Below are 27,383 nucleotides of genomic sequence, written 5' to 3'. Positions count from 1 at the left end.
GTTCTTATTTATCTGTTTTTGATATTAAGGTTGTGCTGACTATGTGAAGAAGTACAGCTTTCTATTTTGTTCTGTGCTTTACAATAATTTAAATAACATTGGATTTTTTGTTGTTGATAAAATATAAAACAGGACCATGAAACCATTTGGCCCTAGTTTTGTTTTGTTTTGTTTTTTTTGAGACGGACTCTCACTCTGTCATCCAGGCTGGAGTGCAGTGGTGCGATCTCAGCTCACTGCAACCTCCGCCTCCCGGGTTCAAGCAATTCTGCCTCAGCTTCCTGAGTAGCTGGGATTACAGGCACACGTCACCACGTTCGGTTAATTTTTGTATTTTTTTACAGATGGGGTTTCACCATATTGGCCAGGCTGGTCTCGAACTCCTGGCCTCAAGTGATCCACCTGCCTTGACCTCCCACAGTGCTGGGATTACATGTGTGAGCCACCACACCTGGCCGGCCCTAGTACTTTCTAAAAGTTGCATCTTTAATCGTGTTTCCAATATTTCCTATGCTAATTAGACTAAGTTTTTTGCTTCTTCTTGGGTCCATTTTTTTTTGTGATTTATAAATTTGTGGTCAAATATGCATATACATAAAATCTACCATTTTAACAATTTTTAAGTGTATAATTCAGTGACATTAAGTATATTCGTAATGTTGCGCAACCACCACCACCATCCATGTCTAGGACTTTTTTGGGGATTAAATTCCTCACGTTCTTCTTGCCTTACTGTGGTGGCTAGAACTTCCAGCACTGTGGTGAATGAGCAGACATCCCTGTCTTGTTCCTGATCACAGCAGGAAAACATTCAGTCTCTCACCACCAAATATGATGTTAGCTCTTGGTTTTTGTTTTAGATGTTCTTTATCATGTTGAGAAAGTTTTCCTCAATTTCTGGTTTTCTGAGAGTTCTTTTCCCAAATGGATGTTTGGTTTTGTCAAATTCTTTTTCTGTAACTGTTAATATGATCAGATGATTTTTCTTGTTTAGCTCATTATGGACTAAATGCTTGTTTCTCCCTAAAATTGATACGTTGAAGCACTAACTTGCAACGTGTTGGTATTTGGAGATGGGGTCCTTTGGAAGGTAATTAGGTTTGGATAAGGAAATGAGGGTAGGGCCCTGATAAGATTAGTGTCCCTATAAGGAGAGGAAGAGGGACTAGAGACCCCTCTCTCTGCCATACAGAGAGAAGTCAGCCATCTACAAACCAGGAAGAGAGCACTCACCAGGAACTGAATCTGTAGGCACCTTGATCTTAGACTTCCCATCCTACAAAACTGTGAAAAATAAGTGTCTGTTGTTTAAGCCACTCAATATGTGGTATTTTGTTATAGCAGCCTGAGCTAAGGCACTTGTTGATATGGTAGATTACACTGATGTTGACCCAGTCTTACATACTTGGAATAAATTTCACTTGATCATGGTTTATAATTCTTACACATTGCTCAATCAACTTGGCTAAAAGCAGACTAGGTAGAGCTGCTACCTATTCACCCACATACCCTAAATTATTGGCTTAGAACAAGGAAACATGTAACAGCCCACTCTCACTAGAAACAAACTGACTGGCCTGCTGAGAAAGAATTTTCAGTGTCCTGACAAGTTTCTGGCTTAATTTATTTTGTGAAACCTAAGTCATTACAACTTGAAAGAAAAGAAAAAGAAGACAACTACTAAGAGGGCCTCAGGGAATTCACCAATAGACGCACTGGCTTCTGAGCAGAGGCCCAAGTGGGCAGCTCAGTGGCTTTGAGAGCTCCTTTCCTCTTTGGCTTCTTCATTTCACAGCACTACCAGTGTGTGGATGTGGAGAATCACCCATGCAAGCCTCACAACATGCTGATTACTGGCCTGGAAACCAGTAATCCTCCAACGCATTTTATTCAGGAAAGATACAGGTATTTAGGGAGGATTTTTAAACGCTGACACCCAGCTGTGCCACAATATTATAATGTCTCGTCTAGAGTGGTTAGGACCTACTAAATATATGTTTTCAGGGAGTTTTACTAGCACATAATCTGGGTTATAAAGCACTCAGCTGTGTAGTTAGACTTACTTTTAAGTGCAGACTGCTAAGGCAAGAGGATACAATATGGACAAATCACGGTGGTGGCAGATGGTGGATGGCTTGCTGATTGAACACTCAGGGGTTGGCAGGGCCTCTGGGCCCAAACTCCCACCAAGCCTAAGTAGAGTTGAGGAGAGAAGCAGGCAGCAAACAGGACCTGCCTTCACTGCCACTGAGAACCACTGTAAATAAGGTGGGCCTTTACAGAGGCAGGAGGAAAAGACATTGCACTTCTGCATAGGCAGTGAGGGGCAGAAGAGAGCAGCCAAGAGATTCAGGACGAACTCTTACCTAGATTCTTTTTTGTTTGTTTGTTTATACTTTAAGTTCTAGGGTACATGTGCATAACGTGCAGGTTTGTTACATATGTATACTTATGCCATGTTGGTGTGCTGAACCCATCAACTCGTCAGCACCCATCAATTCATCATTTATATCATGTATAACTCCCCAATGCAATCCCTCATGCAATAACAGCAGCCTAAAAGCCTCTCCTAAGATGACTGAGTTAGCTTTGGGGGCCCATCCCCAAAGTTCTGAGGCTTGTTCTCCTCAATTACAGCGTGTCTGACCTGCCACACCAATCTTCCATTATCCCTCTCATCTGAGGGGCTGGGGATGCCTCTCTTTCCTCCAAAGAGCATCTCCTAGGGACACCTACCTACCTTTGCTAGAAACATGAGTCACTGTGGCGCATGCCTAATTAGCATCCTTATCACAGTAAGTTAACACTTAAGACTTTCATATTATTGACCCAATAATTTTTCATGTGTCGTCTCATAGACAAGCCACACGACAATTCACAGCATACATTTGCCTTCCCATATTTGAGACATTTCTTTCCTGCTAGTAAAATTGTCTCTAGTTTGAATCATGGCATTTAGAATATCAATATTTCATGGTATTCTACAAAGAGCAACACAACTTCCAGATGTCTTAACCACTGTCTTGGCCCAATGCTCAAAGGACAGTGTTGTCCTGCCCTGCATGGAAGGCTCTGAAACCTCAGGGGGAAACACCAAGAGCAGTGACAGGTTCTCTGTCTTGCTGCTCTGAAAAATCCCAAACCTAGGCCATACCCCAGACCAACTAAACCACAGCCTCTAGGTGTGAGCCTGGGCATCAGTATTTAAGGCTCTAAAGGGGGTCACATGCGCAGTCAGCACTGAGAACCACTGACTTCGGTGCCTCTGAGGACAGTTGACTCAGGTGGGGAGATGGTCTTCATGATAATAACAACTCCCATCCGTTGAGCTCTTTCTACGTCCTTAATTACACTGTTCTAAGCACTTTGCATGGATTACCTCATATAATCCTCACCACATATCCTTGAGGTAAGTGCTGTTGTGCTGATTTTACAGACAGGAAATGGAGGCTCAAGGAGGCTAATAACTTGGGCAGGGTTGAAAAGATGATAAATGTGATTCATTGCCTCTACTCTTGGTAAGGAAAATTGTGAGAGACTTTAAAATGGATGACAAATTCATAGAGACAGAAAGTGGAATGGTGGCTGGCAAGGGCTGGGTGGGAAGGAGAAAAGGGGAGTTAGTGTTTAATGGGTACAAAGTTACAGTTTGGGAAGATGAAAAAAGATCTGGAAATGGATGGTGGTGATGATCACACAACTGTGTGAATGCAATTACTGCCACTGGATTGAACAGTTGAAAATAATTACAATGGGGCTGGGCACAGTGGCTCATACCTGTAATCGCAGCACTTTGGGAGGCTGAAGTGGGAAGATTGCTTGAGCCCAGGAGTTCAAGACAGCATGGGCAGCATGGCAAGACCCCATTTCTACAAAAAGTAAAAAAAAGTTAGCCTGGCATGGTGGTGCGTACCTGTGGACCCAGCTCTTTGGCAGGTTGAGGTGGATCTCTTGAGGCAAGGAGTTCAAGACCAGCTTGGTCAATTAATATAGCAAGACTCCACCCCCACCATCTCTACAAAAAAAAAATTTTTTTTAATTGTCTGGGCCTGGCCTGACAATTCTCCTTCAAAACAGTTGTAACATCTTACTGGTTTCCTCTTTAATTAATGAGTTAAATAAAATGTTAACACATGTTCATTTTATAACTTTCTCAGAATTAGCACCATATGTCAATTTTCCACAGAGACTTTTTTATGATAAACTACAAAAGCCTAAGTTTTCCCAGTTGAGATTTTATTCCTACAGGGTTATGCTTCTAGCTATTGTAGAACACAAGCAGATTTTCTGTTTGACCTGCCATGTAACCATGTACCCTCAATGCCCTGTTTGTTTCAGTGAAGAGACACTTGCTCCACACAGTGTATGGATGTGCTAACTCAGAGCAGAGCCAAGCACTGCAGCAGCCCTGCATGGGCTCCTGCCCTTGCCCTGGATGTGAGAACACACTGGAGTACTTGGGGTCAGAATAAAAGACCCAGGTGTCTTGGGAGGGAACTCCGTTTTCCATTTGGGAATGGGGGATGGGGAAGGAGAGGAGAGGTGTGGAGATCCCCCTCTTCTATTCTCCTCCCATCAGCCACTCCCCCACTTTTCCCTTTGATTCCCAGGCAGCTGGCCCCAGACTCAACCCGGAGAAAATTCTATGAAACACATGCTGAAGTGAGGAGGAACCGAGGCCACACAGGCCAAATGCACCTTAGCAGAGAGCTCCTGGAGAGAAGGCTAGAAAGGTAAGATGAGCTCAGATGGTGAAGGGCCAGGAGAGGCAGCAGACAGAGCCCAGTGTACCACTGGCATCATGTGTTTAAAGGTCAGTCCCATCGGGCCCCTCACACATGCTGGTGGAGTGTAGACTGGCACAACCTCTCTGCAGAGCAATTTAGCTCTAGCTGTCAAAATTGCAAGGGGATGCATGCTCTGACTCAGAAGTACCATTTAGAGAAATCTATCACACAAATATAATCGTACTGTGCAATAAGACCTCCGAACAGAGTCACTGCAGCATGCTTTGTAAGGGCAGGAGATTAACATAATCTAAATGCCCATCAATAGGGGATTGGTTAAGCAAATTAAAATGAAGAAGGAGAGTATAGTATCCCACAATTTGTATAAAATGGGGAAACACACAGAGCTACATCTACTTGCATGTATGTACGTAAGTATCTCAGGAACAATGTAAGAAGCAGGTAAGACAGGTGCCTTCAGTGAGGGAAACACTAAGTGGTGGGGGCAGCATGGGAGGAGGACTAGGCAAACTTTGTGCCTTCTGTAGTAGAATCATTACCTACTCCAATTAAAATAAGTGTATGGGGTCCTCTGGAAGGAACATGCTATACACAACACATTCTCCCAAGTGAAACGTTTTACCTGACCAACCACCTTGTAAGTGTCAACTTCCCCCACATCCTGGGGAGTGACAGCTTAAAGCAAATGACTAGGAACCAGCAGGCCGGCAAACATGAGTTCAGGCTACGCCATTCTGGTAAGTTCTAACATTAAACACAAACCCAAGAAATCAAAAACAAAGCAAATGACCACCATGAAAGATCCTTCCTTTCCACTGCTCCCCTGCCTTGGGACACCAGTGTCGCAAACCCTGCGTGGAAGTGAGGTTTTGTCGAAACTGGAAACAGGTTTCAGAGCAGGAAGCCCAGCGAGTGGCAGCAGGAGAGCCTCCCAGTGCAGAGCCTGTTCTCACTGTGTTTCTTGAGGCCATGAATGTATACCATTTATTGACTTCCAGCGTTCCCTTGAAAGTGGCTGCCAGAAAATATTTACCAGTCAGTCATCCTCTTCATTTCTGCAAACACCATCAGGTGCTCACGCTGGGGAAAGTTACTACTTTACTACAGTGGAACTCTTTGCATTTCCCTTTTTAAAAGTTGAAAGTTTATATTGGAGTACAGTAGTTACCAGCATGGGGAGACAACACGATGCAAAACCCCCACAGGAACCACAAGCAACCTACAAAGGACTTATTCAGCCTCCCGAAGCTTCTGTTTCCTCATCTGTAACAATTATACTTAGGAGAGTTATCTTTAAAAAAAAAAAATCAAGTTTCTTGAGGTATAATTTCCATTCAACAAAATTCACTTTTTTAAAGTATGCACTTTCATATGGTTGGATAAATGTATATGGCCAACCCCACAAACAAAATATGGAAGATTTTCATCCCCCCCACCCCAAAATTCCCTCCTGCTCCTTTGCAGTCAATCATTTCCCACCATCTCCAGCCCTTAGCAATCACTGATCTATTTTCTGTCCCTATAATTTTGACTCTTCTAGTAAGCCTGGAAGATACTAGTATGTCTGGAAATCAGGTAGCAAAAGTCCTTCAACTTTGTTGTTCAACGTTGCTTTGGCTATTCTAGGTCTCTTGCATTTCATATAAATTTTAGAATCAGCTTCTCAACTTCTACTCTAAAAAGCTGATAGTTTTATTAAATGTTGGACATTGAGCTAAACACTTTGTCATCTCATTTAGCCTTTTTTTTTTTTTTTTTTTGAGACAGGGTCTTGCTCTGTGGCCCAGGCTGGAGTACAGTGGCACTATCTTGGATTCCTGCAGCTTCCGCCTCCTGGGTTCAAGCAATTCTCCTGCTTCAGGCTCCCAAGTAGCTGGGATTACAGGCGTGCACCACCACACATGACTAATTTTTGTATTTTCAGTAGAGATGGAGTTTCACTAGTCTCGAATTCCTGGCCTCAAGAGATCCACCAGCCTTGGCCTCCCAAAGTGCTGGGATTACAGACTTGAGCTACCGCACCCGGCCTTCATTTAGTCTTGATGGCAATCTCATGAAGTCGAGCTTATCCTCATTTTTCAGATGAGAACACTGAATGGCCTTGGACCACAGCTCTTAGCATTGTTGCATTGTCTGAATCCCCTCAGTGCCTACTACATTTGACAGACTGTGTGCTGAGCACTATTCTAAGTAGTTTGCATATATTGATTCAGTTAGTGCTTAAATAACCTAATGAGGTAGCTACTATTATTTAATCCTCATTTTAGAGGTGATGATATGATGCACAGAGATAAAGTAATTTCCTCAAGACCATAGAGCTAGTAAATATCGTTGGCATTTGAAACAGAGCACCTGGCTCCTGCATCCACGCTCATACCTTCTATACTACACCGCCTTCATCAGGAATTTCTGAACTTGCGATAAAACTCTGGGAATGGTGTGCAGGAGGCAAGGACAGGGAGGAGAAAAGTCCCTTTGGCCCACCCTGCAGACTGCCTCTTTCTCTGTCTGCACTGAGGGGTGGTCAGCATAGTGGTGGAAGGGCAGGGACTATGGAGGCACTGGAAACAAGGGTCAGGAGTGTCCTCCACACAAAGCCGGCTCCTTCCCAGGGCTAGCACCTATTGCTGCTTTGGTCATGGGCAAGTTACTTTCTGCCTGGCACCTCCCTTTCCTTATTGGCATCTCAGAGATAAGAGCACCAGCTTGGCAGAGCTGAGGATTTCAGCCAGATAGTATATGGCAAGCACCTGGCCCACTGCTGGTACAGGCACTCAACACATATTTTTAAACTTGACTTTATATTTGACAAAGTACAAAATTAATATATGCTTATTTTAATAACTGAAACAATACAATGAAAAAAATCAGGCCGGATGCAGTGGCTCATGCCTGTGATCCCAGCACTTTGGGAGGCCAAGGTGGGCAGATCACTTGAGGCCAGGAGTTTGAAATCAGCCTGGGTAATATGACAAAACCCCATCTCTACCAAAAATACAAAAATTAGCCGGGTGTGGTGGTGCACACCTGTAGTCCCAGCTACTCAGGAGGCTGAGGCAGGAGAATCGCTTGAACCCGGGAGGTGGAGGTTACAGCGAGCCAAGATTCTGCCACTGCACACCAGCCTGAGCAAAAGAGCGAGACTCTGTTAAAAAACAAATAAAGGGAGGGGAGTGGAAAGGAGAAAAAAAAAAGCTAATCATCTTCCTTGCTAGGTAGCCAAAGTTAACAGTCTCATGTGTCCCATGTGGTTCTCCTGGCTCACACAAATGCAGGCATACATTTGTGGAGAGAAGTAGACTTGCCTCTTTAAACTGAAGTATATCACATCATATGGTCTCCATGCTACCTGCCCTGTTGCACCTCCTGAGTTTTCTGCTTGCCCATTCTGCAGAGAACTCTGGGGGTCTCACTTTCTATGAACAAGCTCTTTGAGGCCCTGGGGTTTGTGCTTAATTATCTAAATTCCAACTTCATTACTCGGGAAGAGTGGTAGGTATCAAATGGAGATGAATTTTATGAATGAAATTGAATTTTCTTCTTAACCAACTTGTATCAAACAACCTTTGTCTACTTCCTTTTGGAGAAGATAGAAACTTTGGTAAAACATTCCAAGGACCAGCTTTTTTGTTGTTTTGTTTTTTGAGACAGGATCTCCCTCTGATGCCCAGGCTGGAGTGCAGTGGCACAATCATGGCTCACTGCAGCCCCAACCGCCTGAGCTCAAGCAATCCTCCCACCTCAGCCTCCTAAGTAGCTAGGACTACAGGTGTGCATCACCATGCCCAGCTAATTTTTTATTTTCTGTAGAGACAGGGTCTCACTATGTTGCCTAGGCTAACCAGCTTCTTAACAGTTCTAGGAAAAGATACTCTGCCTGGGGACTCCTAGAGGCTCTCAACTCTAATGTTATGGCCAATGCTTGGCACTGAGGAGCAATGCAGAGGGTTTATCCAGATGACAAAACATCTGTTGGTATTGAGGTAACAAAATTAAGCTGTATCAGAAGGTATTTGACTAAAGCACAAGGGAACGGGAGAGAATATGTTCATTTATAAAACCAGAGCATTCTTGCAAAGAAAAAATATATCCCATTTGTTTGTTTTAGTATCAAATATCTCAAGCAGTGCCTGCAGGGGCAACTAGAAAGACACAGAGTTGAGAGAAGTTAGGAAGCATAATGAGCCTCACTTGGTCACTGACAGGAAGCATAAGTGGAGGGATGTCAAAGACCCAAAAGAAAAAAGGATGGCTTTGGGCTTCTGCTTGAGGTGTGCACAAATGGGGCTCCCTTGTACTGATAAAGGAACCTTGGGAAGAGGACCAGGCCTCAGGAGGGGTTGCAGCTTCCAGCATGGGCACTTCAATTTGAACCTGTGGATTCTGCACATAAAGATGCCCAGGAAGGCTGGGCATGGTGGCTCATGACTGTAGTCCCTGTTACCTGGGAGGAGAATCACTTGAGTCCAGAAGTTTAGGACCAGCCTGGGCAATCTAGTGAGACTCCTGTCTCAAAAAAAAAAAGAAATTAAAAATGCCCATGAAGGCAGCTGGCCATGGGGATCAGGAGACAGGGCCAAGTTGGAGATGGAGACATGCTGACTAGTCTTGAGCTGGAATAGCCAAGTGGGTGTAGAGAGGGAGCGCAGATGAGTGCAGAGGGCCTGAGGAAAGCCAATTTTAGAGGCAGGAAGAGCAAAAGGAGATGGAGAAGGCACCTTGGGGAGGAAAACCAGGAGGCAGAGCTGACAGACCCAAGGGGAGCTTCAGGGATAGGAGTGCAGGCAACAGTATCAAATTCTAGCCTGTCTCACCAAGAATGCAAGCTCCGGTGAGGATCAAGATGTTTTTTCCTGTCTTGTTCACCAGTACACAGCTGAAGCTCAAAATATATTGCCTAAATGAGGGAAGGAACAGGTGACTTGGGTGAAAGGAGTAGCAGAAAAGTGAAGGGTCATGAGCCTGAATTATTGTCTCTAATAATTTGCTCCAGAGATATGTCAGACTTCTCAGCATATCCAGTGCTTCTGTCAGATTACCTGTTCCAGCTGAAAATGTGTTTGTCAACATGGTGAAGTACAACCGGTCTAAATATGAAAGTTGTGCAAATGGAAAATCATAGTTCTTAGTGAGACTTTCTCTTAAAACATGAGTTTTAAATTCTTACATGTAGTTCCCACATCAATTTCTAGCTCCCAACCCCACTTGCTCTGAAGACATGTCCTATGCATGACAACCCCACCCTTACTTAGTGAACAACATACTGGAACCATCCATTACGAGCTGAAGTAAACTCTCCAGGACAGAAGAGATGCCCTTATCTGTGGCAGAGAAAATGTCCATGGGAGCCAGGAAATTTCAGTTCTCTTCTGGACTCTGGCATGCCCTATTTGAACAAGTCACTTTCCTTCTGTGACTTCATTTCCTCTCAAGGGAAACCATATATATCTTACAAGGCTCTGGGGACAAGCAACATATATGTGAAAATAATTTGGAAATGTTTTATACAAGTACAATCCCATTATTGGGATATCGCTTATTTTTTTTTTAAGTACCTGAGCAGATTGAGCTCCCAGTCAATAAAACATTTGCAGATTATATCCACGATGTGTCAGGTGCCAAGGAGTATGCTCTAATAAGCAGCAGCCCACAGGAAGTTCACAATCTAAACTTACAAACCACATAGTGGAAACATGATGGTTACCAGTGTTAGGGCTCAAAAAACAATACCCCAAAAGGAAGGCCTCAGGAACAAAGTTTTTTTCTGACCTCTTCCTGCCCTCCTATCTCTGGCCCCTCAACTCCTACCCAGAGGCTAACCACAGAAACTAGAATCCCTCTTCCCCCAAGGCAGGTCGTAGAAACCAGAACCTCCTACCCCTAAAGCCAGCCATAAAACTTAAAAATATTACTCTAACCTTCCCCTCCTCCCCTTTCTGTGTAAAAGCAGGCCATAAATAAATTATCTGACCTAGTTGACTGTAGGTCTTAACACTCCATTCCAGAGAGGGGCCTGCCTCATACCCAGAAGGCAGGAATGCTCAGCTCAGAAGGGCAAAGAAGACCGTAGACAGACAGGCCTTGCTGGGTTTCCCATGCAATCAGCATTAGATCATGCCCTTTTTGTCCAATCATGTTTCTACATGGCTGTCCACACTGTTTTGAACCTAAGCATTAAAATGGACAATTTCCCCTGAATTTTTGGGTCCTCATTCTGAAGGCTCCTGTGTGTACATGTTAAATACATTTTTATGCCTCTAATACAATTTATCTGCCGTTTGTATGTTGATTTTTCAGTGAGCCTTTAAGGGCCAGGGGGAACTTTCCTCCTTGCCTCCTATGGGAGCAACGACTCTCACTCTGGAACTAGATGGCCAGGGTTTGAATACCAGTTTTGACACTTTCTAAGGGAAACCTAGGGCAGGTTACCTGATCATTCCTTGCCTCAGTTTCCTCATCTGTAAAATGGGGATAATAGCCATGGTGAGGTTTAAAAGATTTAATTGTTGTAGAGCTCTTACAAGAGTACCTAATACTCTGCAATTGCTATCAAAGTGTAAGAAATTTACAGTCAATAACCTTATTCCCCTCGTTCAGCATAGATGGGGTCTACTATGTGAGTACCTTGCTAGGCACTGAAAGAGTTGAAAAATAATCAATATTTTACATCCACTTAGATTTTTTTTTTCTCTGTCGCCTAGGCTGGAGTGCAGTGGTGCGATCTCGGCTCACTGGGAGCTCCACCTCCCGGGTTCATGCCATTCTCCTGCCTCAGCATCCCAAGTAGCTGGGACAACAGGCACCCACCACCACGCCCGGCTAATTTTTTGTATTTTTTAGTAGAGACGAGGTTTCACCATGTTAGCCAGGATGGTCTCGATCTCCTGACCTTGTGATCCGCCCGCCTCAGCCTCCCAAAGTGCTGGGATTACAGGCGTGAGCCGCCGTGCCCGGCCCACTTAGCTTTTATAACTATGGCAACATGTGCTATCACATTTAGTGCTTACGAAAACTCTGTAAGGTTTGTGAGGAAATTGAGACTCCTGACATGATTGGCCTAATCCGTGGTTCTGAGGTAGGGACAATTTTGTTGCTCAGGGGATGTCTGTCAATGTCCAGAGACATTTTTGGTTGTCAAAATCCAAGGGAAGGAAGTACTACTGGCATCTACAGCAAGAAGCCACGGATGCTGCTAAATACCCTACAATGCACAGCACAGCCCCAGCAGCACAGGATGATCTGGCCCAAAATGTCAGTGATGTTGCTGAGGATGAGCAACCCTGGTCTACATTAATAAGCCATTAATAAGCAGCAGAACAGGCGCCTATACCAAGGTCTTTGGCTTCCAAATTCAGTGCCTTTCTCCTCTGTCAAACACAGATAAATGAAAGAGAGACACTATGACCCTGGTCACAGTGATGATGCGGTGGGGAGTTCTGAGTACCCACAGAGCAGTAAGAAGGACAGAGTGCATAGAGAACAAGGTTCCATCAACTAGGAGGAGAGCAAATTCCATCCAGGGTACCATTCACTGGGTGGACTTCATGTTGGTGGTGGCTCCTGAGCTGAGTCCTGAATGGGCAGGTCCTTCAAGGGGCAGAGTGGATGCAAAAGGCCTTTCAGAAGGCAGTTGCAAGGAACACTATAAGCTGAGTTTCCCAACAGCAACACTGTAAGCTCAAAGATGAGGCACTGCCTTTGACGTTCTTAGGCAAAATAATTCTCTGCCTAGGTTTCTATACCAAATTGTCACTTAAGCAAGAGGGTAGAATAAGGATTTTTAGACATGCAGACTCTCAAAAAATTTATGCCCATATTCCCTTTCTTAGGAAGATATCAAAGAACATGCAGTATCAAAGTTAGAATGACATGGGTTCCAGCAAACAGGGGATCTAATATAGGGGAGAGGTGAAAGGACTTCTCAGGATGACTGCAGAACTAGAGAGCAACCCAGGTCAATCAGAAGAAGGATAAATGACTCCAGAGGGGATATCCCCAGGAAGAAACTTGGGCTGATAAATGTGTAATAGGTTTACTCACGGAGAATTGCACTGAGAACAGTTTCACAGTTATTGGATAGTAGATGAAACACTTACCAGTAAGTTCAAATCAAATTAAACAAGTGAAAAAATCAGGGTAACTATCAACTCCAGGAAAAATAATAAGCTATATATTTTTAAAATGTAATCATATATATTTTTTAAAATGTAATCATTCTCAGCTAACCAGTGAGCAGCATTTACATAGTCATGATAATTATACATCTGATTTTAAATTGTGATATTTTGGGAGGCTGAGGCAGTAGGATCGCATAAGCCCAGGAGGTTTCTCATTATTATCAGCTAGGCATGGTGGAACACATGCCTGCAGTACCAGCTACTCAGGAGGCTGAGGCAGGAGGACTGCTTGAGCCCAGGAGGTTAAGGCTGCAGTGAGCCGTGCTCGCGCCACTGCACTCCAGCATAGGCGACAAAGTAAAGTTCTGTGTCAAAACAAACAAAAAAACTGTGATATATAGTCACAACAATTTTGAGAAGAACAAAGTTGAAGAGCTCACACTTTCTGACTTCAAAACACATTAAAAGCTACGGTAATCAAAACAGTTGGTATTAGAATAAAGACATATAAACCTGTGAGATAGAATAGAAAGCATAGAAATAAACCTTCATGTATATGGTCAAATGATCTTCAGCAAAGATGCCAAGACCACTCAATGGGAAAAGGATAGTCTCCTCAACAAGTGGTCCTGGGAAAGCCGGATGCCCACATGCAAACAAATGAAGATGGACTCTCACCTTACGCTATATAAAAAATTAACTCAAAATGGAATAAAAGCCTAAACATAAGATCCAAAGCTATAAAGCTTCTACAAGGGGAAAAACTTCATGATGTTGGATCTGGCAATGTTTTCTTGGATACGACAATAAAAGCACAGGCAATAAAAGAAAAATAGACAAATGGGACACCAAGCTTGAAAATGTCTGTGCATCAAAGAACACAATCAGCAGAGTAAAAAGACAAGCTACAAACAATGAGATACAACTGTACAGCTGTCAGAACGGTCAAAATCCAGAACATCGAAACACCAAATACTGGTGAGAATGTGGAGCAACAGGAAATCTCATTCATTGCTGCTGGGAATGCAGCAGTTTGGCAGTTTCTTATAAAACAAAACCCTCTTACCATGCGATCCAGCAATTGTACTCCTTGGTATCTAATGAAAAAAGTTGAAAATGTATGTCCACACAAAAAACTGCACATGAATGTTTACAGCAGCTTTACTCATAATTACCAAAATTTGGAAGCAACCAAGATGTTCTTCAGTAGGTGAATGCTTCCAAAACTGCAGTATATCCATACAATGGAAGATTTTTCAGTCCTAAAAGGAAATGAACTATCAAGCCATGAAAAGGCATGGAAGAACCTTAAATGCATATTACTAAGTGAAAGAAGCCAATATAAAAAGGCCAAATATTGTATGATTCCAACAATATGACATTCTGTAAAAGGTAAAACTATGGAGACAGTAAGAAGACCCAGTGGCTGCCAGGGATTGGGGTGGGAGGAGGGAAGGGGATAAACAGGTGAAGCACAGAGGATCTTTAGAGCAGTAAAAATAATCTATATGATACTATACTTGTGGATGTATGTCATTATACATTTTTCCAAATCCATAGAATGCATAAGAATGAGCCGTAATGTAAACTATGGACTTTGGGTGATAATGATGTGTCAGTATAGGCTCATCAGTTATAACAAATGTATCACTCTGGTGGGGGATGTTGATAATGGGGTAGGTTAAACATGTTTAGGGGCGGGAGATATATGGGAAATCTCTGGACCTTCCTCTCAATTTTGTTGTAAATCTGAAACGGCTTTAAAAAAGTACTTCTAAAGGTAACCATAGAATGAGAAAAAATGTTGCAAATCAAATATATGATAAAGGATTAATATCTAGAATATATTAAGAACTCTTATATTTACATCTTAAAAGATATATAAAAATATATATAAAAAGATATAAAAGATATATAAGATATAAATATGAGTTCTTAATATATTCTAGATATTAATCCTTTAATTATTATAATTATATAATTAGAATATAAGATATATAATATATATCTTAATATATATATTAAAATAATATATTAAGAACTCAACACCAAAAAAATCAAATAACCAGATTAAACAATAGGCAAAGGACTTGAATAGACATTTCTCCAAAGATGATATACAAATGGCAAACAAGCACATAAAAAGACGTTTAACATCACTAATAATCAGAGACGTGCAAATCAAAACCACAGCGAGATATCACCTCACACCCATTAGGAAGGTCAGTAATAACAGTAGCATTTTGGGAGGCCAAGAAGGGTGGATGACGAGGTCAGGAGATTGAGACCATCCTAGCTAACATGGTAAAACCTCGTCTCTACTAAAAACACAAAAAAATTAGCAGGATATTGTGGCCGGCGCCTGTAATCCCAGCTACTCAGGAGGCTGAGGCAGGAGAGATGGCATGAACTCGGGAGGCGGAGCTTGCAGTGAGCCAAGATCGCATGACTGCACTGCAGCCTGGGCAACAGAGCGAGACTCTGTCTCAAACAAACAAACAAACAAAAACAGAAGACAAGTATTGACAAGGATGTGAAAAAGTGGGAACCCTTGTGCACCGTCGTTAGCATTGTAAAATGGTGCAACAGCCATGGAAAACAGTATGGAAGTTACCCAAAACTTTATTTATTTATTATTTATTTATTTTGAGACGGAGTCTCGCTCTGTCGCCCGGGCTGGAGTGCAGTGGCCAGATCTCAGCTCACCGCAAGCTCCGCCTCCTGGGTTTATGCCATTCTCCTGCCTCAGCCTCCCGAGTAGCTGGGACTACAGGCGCCCGCCACCTCGCCCGGCTAGTTTTTTGTATTTTTTTAGTAGAGACGGGGTTTCACCATGTTAGCCAGCATGGTCTAGATCTCCTGACCTTGTGATCTGCCCGTCTTGGCCTCCCAAAGTGCTGGGATTACAGGCTTCAGCCACCGCGCCCGGCCAACCCAAAACTTTAAAAGTAAAACTACCATATTTCACTTCTGATTATATAACCAAAAGATATGAAAGCAAGGACTCAAACACCCATGTACACCCATGTTCATACAGCATTATTCACAACAGGCAAGAGGCAGTAGCAACCCAAGTGCCCATCAGTGGATGAAGGGATAAACCAGATGTGACATATACATAAAATGGATTATTATTCAGCCTTAACAAGGAATGAAATTCTGGTACATGCTACAACACGAGTGAATCTTGAAAACATGCTAAGTGCAATAAGCTAGTCACAAAAGGACAATATAGTATGATTCCACTTATTTGAGGTGCGGCTAACCGTCAAATTCAGAGACAGGAAGTAGAATGGTAGATGCCAGGGTCTGGGAGGAGAAAATGAGAAGTTAGTGTTTAATCGGTATAGAGCTACAGTTGGGGAAGATGAAAAATTTCTGAAGATGGATGGTGGTGATGGTTGCACAACAATGTGAATGTACTTAATGTCACTGAACTATACATTTAAGAATGGTTGAAGTAGTACATTTCGTATGTATATTTTACCACAATAAATAAATTTTAAAAATATAAGAGAAAGGCCGAGCATGGTGGCTCATTCATGTAATTCCAACACTTTGGGAGGCTGAAGAGGGAGGATCACTTGAGTCCAGGAGTTCGAGACCAGCCTGGGCAACATAGGGAGACCCTGCCTTAACAATTAAAAGTGTGCATGCCTGTCGTCCCAGCTACACAGGGAGCTGAGGTAGGAGGACTGCTTGAGCCTAGGAGGTGGAGACTACAGTGAGCCATGTTCATGCCACTGCATTCCAGCCTGGGTGACATTCCAGCCTGGGTGACAAAGGGGAATGTATCTTAAATAAATTACATATATATATATATATATATACACACACACACATATATATACACACACACACACACACATACACACACACACACACATATACACACGAGTATAACATAAAATATTAAACTTGACTTCATTAAAAAAATTAAACTGATGAATCAGGTGGTAGAACATATATATTCATTGGAAATATGGAGACAAATACCAGAAAAGAAATACCTAGGAAGTTGAAAGTTGTTTCTTCACAGCGTAAATGGGAGTGGGCTAAGAATCACTGTTTTTATTAAAAACCTTTAGCAGCATTTGAACTAATAGTTTTAAAATTCCAATGGGCATGGGTTACTTTGATAAAGATAACCATGAAAAAGCAAATGACGTATAAAAAAAGACAGACAAGCACTGGTGAGAATGTAGAGAAACCGAAACCCTCATACATTGCTGGTGGAACGTAAAATGGTACAGGTATTCTGGAAAATAGCTTGGCAGTTTCTTATAACGTGTTAAACAGATTTGCCATACGACCTTGCAATTCCACTCCTAGGAATATACTCTAGAGAACTGAAAACATATTTCCAACACAAAAACTTGTATATAAATTTTCACAAAAGCATTATGCATCATAGCCCCAAACTGGAATCAACCACAAATGTCCATCACCTGATAAAGAGATAAACAGAATGTGGTATACGTATACAATGGATTATTACTCAGCCATGAAAAGGAATGAAGTATTGATACATGCTACAACAGAGATGAACCTTGAAAACTTTATGCTAAGTGAGACAAGTCACAAACAAAAGACCACATACCATATGATTCTATTTATATCAAATGCCTAGAAAAGGTAAGTTTATAGAGACAAAAAGTAGACTCATAGTTGCCAGGAGCTAGGGGTGGGAATGGGGAGTGACAGCTAATGGGTATGATGATTTTTATTGGAAGCCAGGCGCGGTGGTTCATGCCTGTAATCCCAGCGCTTTGGGAGGCCGAGGCAGGTGGATCACCTGAGATCAGGAGTTCGACACCAGCCTGGCCCAACACGGTGAAACCCAATCTCTACTAGAAATAAAAAAATTAGGCAGGCATGGTGGTATGTGCCTGTAGTCCCAGCTACATGGGAGGCTGAGGCACAAGAATCACTTGAACCTGGGAGTTGAAGGTTGCAGTGAGCTGAGGATTTGTGCCATTGTACTCCTGCCTGGGCAACAGATGGAGAGACTGTCTCAAAATATATATATATTTTAATTGTGATGATAGAAATGTTCTAATATTTGAATGTGCTTGTATCAGTCTTCTCAGGCTGTCAGAACAAGAGATTCGTTCCTCAGTTCTGGAGGCTGGGATGCGTGAGTTCAGGGTACCCGCATGGTCAGGTTCTAGTTGGGGCCCTTTTCCTAGCTTGCTGATGACCACCTTCTCACTGTGTTCTCACATAGCAGGGAGGGAGAGAGATAGCAGACCCTGGTGCCTCTTCTTACACAGAAACTAATTTCATCACAAGGACCCCACTCTCATGACCCCATTTAAACCTAATTACTTCCCAAAGGCCCTATCTCTAAATACCATTAGGGATTAGGATTGAAACAAACGAATTTGGAGGAGAAACAATTCAGTGCGTAGCAGTGGTGGTGTAAATACACTAGAAATTATTGAATTGTACAATTAAAATAGGTGAATTTAATGTACGTACATTATATCTTAATAAAGCTGTTTATAAAATAGCAAATAATTAAGTCTATTTATAGAAGAAAAGTTGCAGACTATGCCCTAAGTGCATTAAGTTATTGTAACAATCTGAAAAGCTGACATTATTATCCCTCTTTTACAGATTATTTCAAAGAAATACAAAAAAAAAGAAATACAAAGATAATTTCAAAGAAATTATCTTTTACAGATAATTTCAAAGAAATTAAGCAACTTGTACAATTAGCAAACAAAGCAGAGTTAAAATCTGTGAGCATGTGCCCTAACTACAGAGTTCCACGCTTTCTCCCATTTGTGATTGTCTGGGCCCTGGAAAGTGCTATGAATAGATCACATGAGCTCTGAGTGAAGGCTCCCTTCACTCTCAGTTCCAAACAATCCAATCACCATTTATGTGCAGACCCCTGTTCACCTCCATGGGGACCTATAAGTAGGTCAAGACCTCTCTGGAGGCCGCATAGAATGTGAAGATTGCATATAAGTAAACATGAAAATAGGAGCTGATCAATCTGCCACAGGAGGTCAGAAGTTAACAGATGACCCTCTGTGAAAATTAAACTTTGCCCCTCTTCACAGCTCTTTCTGGGGAGGTCTGGAGGGTGGGCTTCGGAGCCAGACTCTGTGAGTATAAGTTGCATTTCCACCACTCAGCAGCTGAGGGACCCTGGGCAAGTTTCCCCACCTCCAAAATGGGAATGAGAAGAGAATCTCTTCTAGAGGGCTGTGAAGTGCTTACAGCAATACTGGGATAGGGCTCAATCAGTGCTTGCTATCCCAGTGTATTTAAACTCTCCATCTGGCTGCGCAGAGCCTGCCTTTTCTTGGCTTTGCTACAGAACTGCCTTTGGGCAGTATGGTTTCTCATCTTTCATAGCCTTCTCTGTTGGCGCTGGGTAAGCAATGCCCTCCAAAGCTTACCACACATCTTCACTGACCCACATGAAATCAAAGCCTATAGAGGTTGTAGCAGTCATCTGGTCCAGGCCGTCATCACACAGACGGGGACAAAGAGACTCTGCACAGGGGAGGGGCTGTGCACAAGCTGGTCCACCTCCCCGGGAGGCCCATCTAACATGATTATCGCACACTCTGTCCAGTAATCTTTTGTGTCCCAACTTCTCCCAAGAGATCTCCTCTCCATTTGGCTAAAGAAATAGGTGAGAAAAGCCACCGTGATTTTAAAGACTGTCAAATGCTAATTACAAGTCCTCCACTTGAAAGATGGCAATAAAGCATTCTTAATAATCCTCATTCTCCCCAAACCTCCATCACTGGAAGAAAAGCCAGTTCTTTGAAAGCTGCGAACCAAACACAGTGGTTTTTCAGACAATGGTTAAGAGGTAGGCCAGTTCCCAGGGAATGGCTACAGCATATTTTTCTCTTGTTACCTTGGTAACCGCTACCTTGGCGCCCTTGTTGATGAGCTGAACCACATTCTCTGTTTGGCCTTTGTACGCAGCTATGAGAAGGCGCTCTGAAAGTGCAGCGACTGCATCTTGCTGGCTCATGAATTAGGAAAGAAAGGTTTTCAGGGAAGCGGTAGACAAGTTCCTTCAGCTCAACACGAAGTCACTGGCCCGGCCTGGCACCCACAGGTAAAGATGTTCACAATCATCAGAAGATATCTTTATGAATATGCCATCTTCGGGACCTAGGGGTTACAAAACAAAGCTGCCATCAGGGCCACTTGACACACAAGGACAGGTCACACCTCTTCTCTCTGATTTTAAGGCATTCTGCTGCTTGCAGGTTGCAGCGGGGGGAGCTGTGGGAGTCAGGACACAACACACAGGAAGCACACTCCACAGCAAAGCCCCTGAACAGAACTTCCAAGTGGAAGGCAGCAGAATGTGCCAACCTCCCTCCCTTCTTCCCCCATCAGGGACATCCTATGGAATAGTATGGCCAGAATTGCAAGGTTTGCTCTGTTTTTCTCCCAGGGAGTGGAGCCTGGTATAATCCCCTAAGCACCACCTGGTTTACACATCACCTTTGGCAGGGAACTGTACTGTGTGTGATCACCAAAGGCCCCCTGGCTGGGTTTTGTGCGTCCACCATGGCTAATGTGCTGCTTCCCCAGTGGGTCAGCGGCCTGTGGAACACACCCCACAGAGACCCTGCTGAGTGGGTTCTCTCTTTGGGGTTTTCTTCTAACATTTACTGCAGTTCTCTCCCTTCATCCTTTTCTTGCTGTAAATAGTATAGTTCCCGAGTTCTGGAACAGATGGAGAGCTGGGCACAGGCCCGGGCCGATGCCTGGTTCCAAGTGGCTGAAACAATCCACCTTAGGGACAACACAGATGCTAAACACTAACAGTGGCTCTGCCAATGCAGGGGGCTGGTCATGTTGCTTCCTTGCTAACAGGAGGAAAAGAAGTGGCACCAAACCCACCTACAGAACACTAAAGCCCTGTCACAGAGCAGTGATCTGGAGGGTAGGAACTAGTAGCAAACTGAATTCTTCCTACCACATAGCAAAATGAATAGAATTTTAAAGACTGGGACTCCCCCCAGTATACCTGGGCTGCCATTAGACCCAACCAAAGCCATTGGTAATTATTTCAAGGGTGAAGGGTTCTTTGGGCAGAAGAAGAAATACTTAAATGTCTAATCCAGTCCTGCTAGAACAGCAAGGAAGTGAGGGCTTCTTTGTATTTTAAAAGATACTTATTAAAAATACTAGTATATACAAATGGAAAGAGAATGCTACAACAGAGATACCATCCTTCAACCCAAACCCTACCACACATCCTAACTTTGAAAGTCTGGAAGATGCAGCCATCCTTTACATTTGTTCCCAGGCATACCCAAATGTTCTTTCAGTGTCTAAAGATTAAGAAATTGGCCATGATACAGCTGGAAAGCCCTGGACCATATCATGTTTGAACTCGTTCACTGTGGCATTCAGGCAGGTTGTTTGGCCAACCACTCTGTGAGGCTGGGGTTAAATGCCCACGTATAAAACAGACATGAGAACATTTATCTCCCAGGACTGTGGCGGGTATTAAAGAGGGTATTTTATTATGCGAAAGTGTGGCCCAGATGTGAATACTATAACTTTGGAAAGAATTCTTAGCCCCCACTCTTGTGAATTATCAAACTTTCTCATCGTTCTCCATCTGTGGCTCAAAATGTAGGTAAAGAATACCAGGGAAAGAGAGAGGAACCCTGCAAACCCATCCTGCTCCTGCTCACTGGGTCATTAGAAGCACAACAAATCTGGTGAAGGGTCTGCTCTAAAGCAGCTTGGTGAGTCATGGTCTGAGATCCCTAGGATGTGCCAGAAATAGAGCCAAAAAAAAAAAAAAAAGGAATAAGGTTGAGACTCAAAACACTGAAAGAAATGGAACTGGAAATGCCTTTGAAAATTCTCATAGTCGCACTGAATGGCTACAGTCCGGGCTTTATGTTTCCCGGACCGTTACACTATTTGGAAGTGGTCTGTTTTTATAAACATAGCTGCATTGCCTCTTTTCATTCAGGTAATCTGTGGTTTGTTCAAACCAATTATACTGAACTTCTGCTCTGTTTGCCCAAATATTGCAAAATCACTCCAGGCCTAAACGGCAGGAAAATACAGAGTATTAGCCATGACTTACGAAATGATCTCCCTTCCACAATCACACCCTTCCCCTCATCTACCCATTTGTTATCTCTAGACCTAGACCCAATGGGCCCCTTCCATTCCAGAACCTTTCTTGCAAGGGGTATTTGAATGTCTCAATTACAACAGCCCAGTTCATACAAATATTATCATGGCTAAAATTCTACTCATTCTGCTCCATGGCTTAGCCCCTGAGGGTAGAGGTTTTTTTGCTGCAACCTCAGTACAGCCCATCAGCTGAGGTCACAAGCTCCACACCAGCAGCGCTGTGCAGCCTCCTCAGCAATGGATGCAGGGGTCCAGCTGGCCCATAGTAAATTGATAGCCACTCCCCTCCCACCCTCCAGTCCCATGCAATGAATTCAGCCTCCTGGATACTGAGACTGAAGTACACGTATGCCATAGCTGCAGGCTACTGAGATAGCCTTGTTTAGATAATTATCACTGGTAAACAGCCCTTTGCAAGCACAGCCCACATTAATTTTCCTTTCTGTTTGGTTAAACATAGAAAAATACTACAGTGGTGAGAAAACACTGGCCAAGCAGAAACACCCTTCTGTTTTTTGCTTTTCAGTTACAGCTACTTAAAAATGTTCCTCACTCTCACTCCATCCCCTCCACCATAACCAAAGCACCCACAGAGCAGCCTCCAGAACAGGTCCCTCACACAGGATTTTGGATACTCCCCCTACCAGAGTCATACAGAAAACTGCATGCAAGATCAGGAACAGAACCCCAGCTTTACAATTCCTAGTCTGTTGCCAACACCATCCCTATGTGCTTGCACATCTCAACCTCATTTTCAATTTAAGCCCAGTAATCACCTCCTTACTAGGATCTCCAGCCTTTACCTGCAGGGGCATTTACACACAGTTTGTGGGTGGGAGGGTATCAAATGAGGGTCTTCTATTTCTGCTTCTTCCTGCACTTTCAGCCTTGAGTGTGGGTGCAGGCTCAGCAGAGATACCAAGTGCAGGCCAAGCAGAGACACCACCTCTCTCCCTCCCTCATGGTCACTGCTCCTAAACCCCATATCCTTACCTCCCATCTAGAACAATGATCCCCCATCCCTTAGAGTGAGAAGACACTCTGGTTCTCATCTGATGTCCTGACCTGACAAACTGGACCAGACAGAGGTGTGTGTATTGCAGGGGTGGGGAGCAGTTTAAGAAGGGATGGGGGAATCCCTGACAGTAAATTGGGAGGGGAAGGGAATAGAGGGGTGAAACCAGTCTGGAATCAATGAGTTAAACTTCATGCCAACCTGTTGGCTACCTCGGCTGTAGCAGTTCATCCCCTCCTTGTATCTGAGCCTCCTCTTACAGGTAGATCAGCTATCATTCAAGATACTTCCCACTGCTGGCAGTGAGAAATGTATTCTGCCCCAAGCCTATCAATTACATCCCTCTTTGTCACAATGCTCATTTTTCACAGCATTCTGAAGGAAAACCTTAAACGCAAACATGCTGCCCATTCCTTAAGCCAAAAGGAAATAAACACATGAGCATAAGTATGCAATGCATATCCTGAATCTAGATAGCGATTAAGCTTCCTAAGATTTCCCTCCTTCCTCCCAGCCCACTGCCCCATTTTTGTTGCTCTGTAATTTGCTAATTCTTTTGTCTGTCATCACAAATACCAGAGGGTCACACAGCTGCTTGTCTGTGATGCAATCAGTTTTCTTTTTACAGAAAAAGGTCTATAAGGTTTGCTTTTGCTGTTTTCTTGGGGCTTTACAACAAATTCTCCTACACTTTGGAGAATTTGCCAATATCCTAAAGCCACTACATCTGTCTCCTGACAGGCAAAATATTCCAGAAGAGATCTGCAAATAAAAGTCCCAGTCAGGCAGTACGTACAACCCACCCAGAGATGGCCCACAGGCACCCAGGAATCGGTGGCTATGGAGCGCCATCAGCTATAACAACTAGCTTTGCTCCTACTGCTCCAAACCTTGTGTTGAAGAGATGGTACTCACATCCGAGGGGCTGTCCTCTCTGTTCTACATCGTGTTCAGTTTCTGGATAACTGTGGTCAATTCTTTCCTGGAGAGATCATTAGCTTCCTAGGGCTGTCACTCCCAGCAAATCTGCAGTGATTTACGTTATAATGCTTGCTGCCTTTTCCCTTTAGCCTCCTCTGCTGATGCTGGCCAAATCACATCTAAAAGCTTATTAAGACATCCATTCAGCTTGCAATGTTTTGTGGCTTGCTAGTCTGCTCGTCACAGCTTCTGAAAGTCTTGTGTCTGCAGATTTTGACGGACTGCTCCCTCCTGCCAGCAGAGGACCTGTAACACTGCCCCGATTGAAGTCAGGGAACAATTCACAGATCAGAGGAACATTTCTGAATGACGCTTAGATGACAGAGAAACGAAGTTTGCATTATTTCAGCAGTAATGCAAGAAAAGATGAGCATTCGTGTTGTAAGGGAGGGAGGGATGCAGAAAGGGTTGAAATCTGTAACAAACTGCCTCCAAGAAAACAGGAAAATGCTTGCTTTGTGGGAGCAGCGGAGCCCAGACACTCCACCCTCCTCGGCAGAGAGTTCCAGCACAGTGACTGCAGCAGCACAGGAGACAAGGGTCTGGCTGAGCAGCTGTTCCCAACGTTTGTCTCACAAATGCTCCTCTGAACAGTCTCTGTAGGGAAGGGGGAAGGGAGTAAATAGGGAGCAGAGCCCCTTCAGAAGCTGTTCCGAGTGCTGTCGACTGCCCTAAACTCGAAATCGTGTGCTCCAGCCCACTTGTTGAAACAACAGAAATCCAACACCCACCTGGAGACATAGAAAGGAGAGGGCTTTCATTTTGACTTGAGCCAATATCCCCACATTTTCCTCTCTATCTCTAAAGACAGAATTGTTGGTCTCAGAGACGGGAAAATTACTCTACTCTGTCAGCACAAACCCTCTTACCACCCGTCGTCCTAAAGCCTTACCCTATTTCCCCAAGGGTAATAGGGCAATGGAATGGACTGCAATTCTGCTTTGGTCATCATTTGGCTTACACCAAGGGCAGGAGAACAGCTGGAGACTCTGGCAGGTGCATTGCAAAGAGGCTGAATCCCACTGGGGAAACAAACTGCCAGCAGAATAACACAAGCTAAAAAAAAAAGTACACAACCCTCATACTAGTTTATCCAAAAGCAATCACTACTGGGTTACTGTGATCATCACTGAGGGACAAGTGAGGCTGCAACAGAGAGGAATGTGACTCAATCCCTATTTTAAAGAAACTCATCATCTGACCACTGAAAAGCCATGATCAGGGCCCAAAAGCCCAGTTGCCAGAAGATAAGGGTAAACTGAGTGGGAAGGAAGAATAAAGCAAAGAGTGGTTCATTTTCTTACAGCTTCCAGGACACTTCCTCCTTCTGAGAAGATCTATTCCCACAGGTAGGGCCCCTAACACAGCACTACCCATGAGGACACTCAGCACTGACTGATCACGGAACCTGGTGCCCACCAGGACAATTTGCAAAAGAAGGGAAATGACAGGGTGGATATGCTCTGCTTTAGCAAGTCCATGACTCATTATATACACCCCACTGTCACAAAAAAACATGTATGTTTATTTCTTGAGCCATTTAAAGCACAATAACTCTCTTCTTCTAACTCTGACAGTCACTGAATCTTTTGAAATAACCACCTCTGCAGGAGGCAGAGGGGCTATTGCAGTGAAAGCTGAGTGACATCTGAATATTATTCAGGAAACCCGTGACATACCCTACCAAGAAAAGCTGCTTACAGATGTAAAACTCACATAGGAGGAATAAGCACACATCACTGAATAAAGATGTGACTGACAGAAGGCTTGGGAGGTAGAGACCTCCCCTATTTATATATATCAATAACTTAGTGACTGACTAGCACTGCTAGACCACCAGAGCCTCCAGGTCAGGGCTGGGCACTCCCATCACTTGGCAAATGACCACGCACATGCTCAAAGTTCAGACCAAGTGTTATCTCTGCTAAGACTTCTGCCGTCCCTGCCTTTCCCTAGACAAGATGATCATTCCCTCATGTGTGCACCTACAGTTTTCTTTTTCTTTTTTTTTGAGAAAGTCTCGCTCTTTTCCCCCAGCCTGGAGTGCAATGGTGCGATCTCGGCTCACTGCAACCTTTGCCTCCCAGGTTCAAGCGATTCTCCTGCCTCAGCTTCCCAAGTAGCTGGGATTACAGACGACTACCATGATGCCTGGATAATTTTTGTATTTTTAGTGGAGACGGGGTTTCACCATGTTGGGCAGGCTGGTCTCAAACTCCTGACCTCAGGTGATCTGCCTGCCTCAGCCTCCCCAAGTGCTGGGATTACAGGCGTGAACCACCGTGCCTGGCCAGCACCTACAGTTTTCTATAAGCTTCTGCTATGAACTGAATTGTGTCCCCCCAGTTCATATGTTGAAGCCCAAAGCCCCAGTGTGACTGTATTTGGAAATAGGAGATAATTAAGGTGAATTTGATCATAAAGGTGGGACCCTGATCTGATAGAATTAGTGCACTCATGCTTGTGCATGTACTCTGGTGTGCACACAACGAAGAACAGCCATGTGAGGACAAAACAGCCCATCTGCAAGCCAAGAAGACAGCCATCACCAGAAACTGAACCCTGTTGGACTTTGATCTGGGACTTCTAGCCAGAAGAACTGGAAAGTAGAACTGGAAGAAAATAAATTTCTGTTGTTTAATCCACCCAGTATGTGGTATTTTATTATGGTGGCTCAAATAGACTAAGACACAGCATAATTGCTGTTATTGGCTCAAGGTTGGTCTCCCTGGTTATATTAACTCCTTGTGGCAGGAACTCCATTTTGGTCATCTTGTATCCCCAGAGCCTATCATGGTGCTGGGAACACAGTTGGCCTTTAATGTCCATTTAATGAATGACAGAAAAACCAATAACCAATTTATTTTTGGTTATCAATTGGTCTTCAGGAGCCTGTGATCCCATAAGAAATATAAGAGGTACTCACCTAGTCAACTAATCTCTTTCCTTTCCAAATACATGAGGCAGGCTATGGCTCCAGAATGTCCAAGAGATAACAGAGAGGGAATGTAGTCATTCTCCTCTCTCCCTTCCCCCTCAAAATAGAGGACTACAGTTTCTGGGGCCAGATAAATTACGACTTTAGAGGCATCCCTTATTCAGTGACACAGGTCTGTCAGCAGCAAAGCATTGGACAGCACCACAGCCACTCTGGGAATTTCTTCTCATCACCCTCAACCCCTGTTAGGTAAAGACCCAAATGCTAAAGACAAATCAAAATAATTAATGCAGCATCACAATAAAACCAGTTCTATGTAGTCAAATCTCAACTTCTACCCACTCCTTAAATCTGCTCTGATCTGGCTTTTCTGTCCCTAGTTTTTCCACCGAAACCATTTTTGTCATGTGTTTTGTGGTGTACCAAGCATATGTTGA

General features: G+C 43.6%; 1 protein-coding gene across 11 annotated transcripts in view; it reads right to left on the bottom strand.

Annotated features, from left to right (window-relative positions):
• ANKRD6 (ankyrin repeat domain 6) overlaps window positions 1-27,383 on the bottom strand; it is a 221,244-nt gene that overhangs the window by 63,280 nt on the left and 130,581 nt on the right. For 9 of the 11 annotated variants that reach the window (XM_033234598.1, XM_033234612.1, XM_033234611.1 and 6 more), the window contains one exon: window positions 19,749-20,011. In XM_033234598.1, the coding sequence (XP_033090489.1) occupies window positions 19,749-19,868 (120 nt within the window). In that variant the 5' untranslated portion in view covers window positions 19,869-20,011. Of the gene's footprint in view, window positions 1-19,748; window positions 20,012-23,228; window positions 23,301-27,383 lie in introns of those variants that run through there. The other 2 variants (XM_033234602.1, XM_033234597.1) reach the window with 2 other exon arrangements.

The sequence above is a fragment of the Trachypithecus francoisi genome, unplaced genomic scaffold (genome assembly GCF_009764315.1).
Source record: "Trachypithecus francoisi isolate TF-2019V2 unplaced genomic scaffold, Tfra_2.0 Lachesis_group15, whole genome shotgun sequence".
In the NCBI taxonomy this organism is placed as follows: Eukaryota; Metazoa; Chordata; class Mammalia; order Primates; family Cercopithecidae; genus Trachypithecus; species Trachypithecus francoisi.
This window is presented reverse-complemented; position numbering and strand designations above follow the sequence as displayed.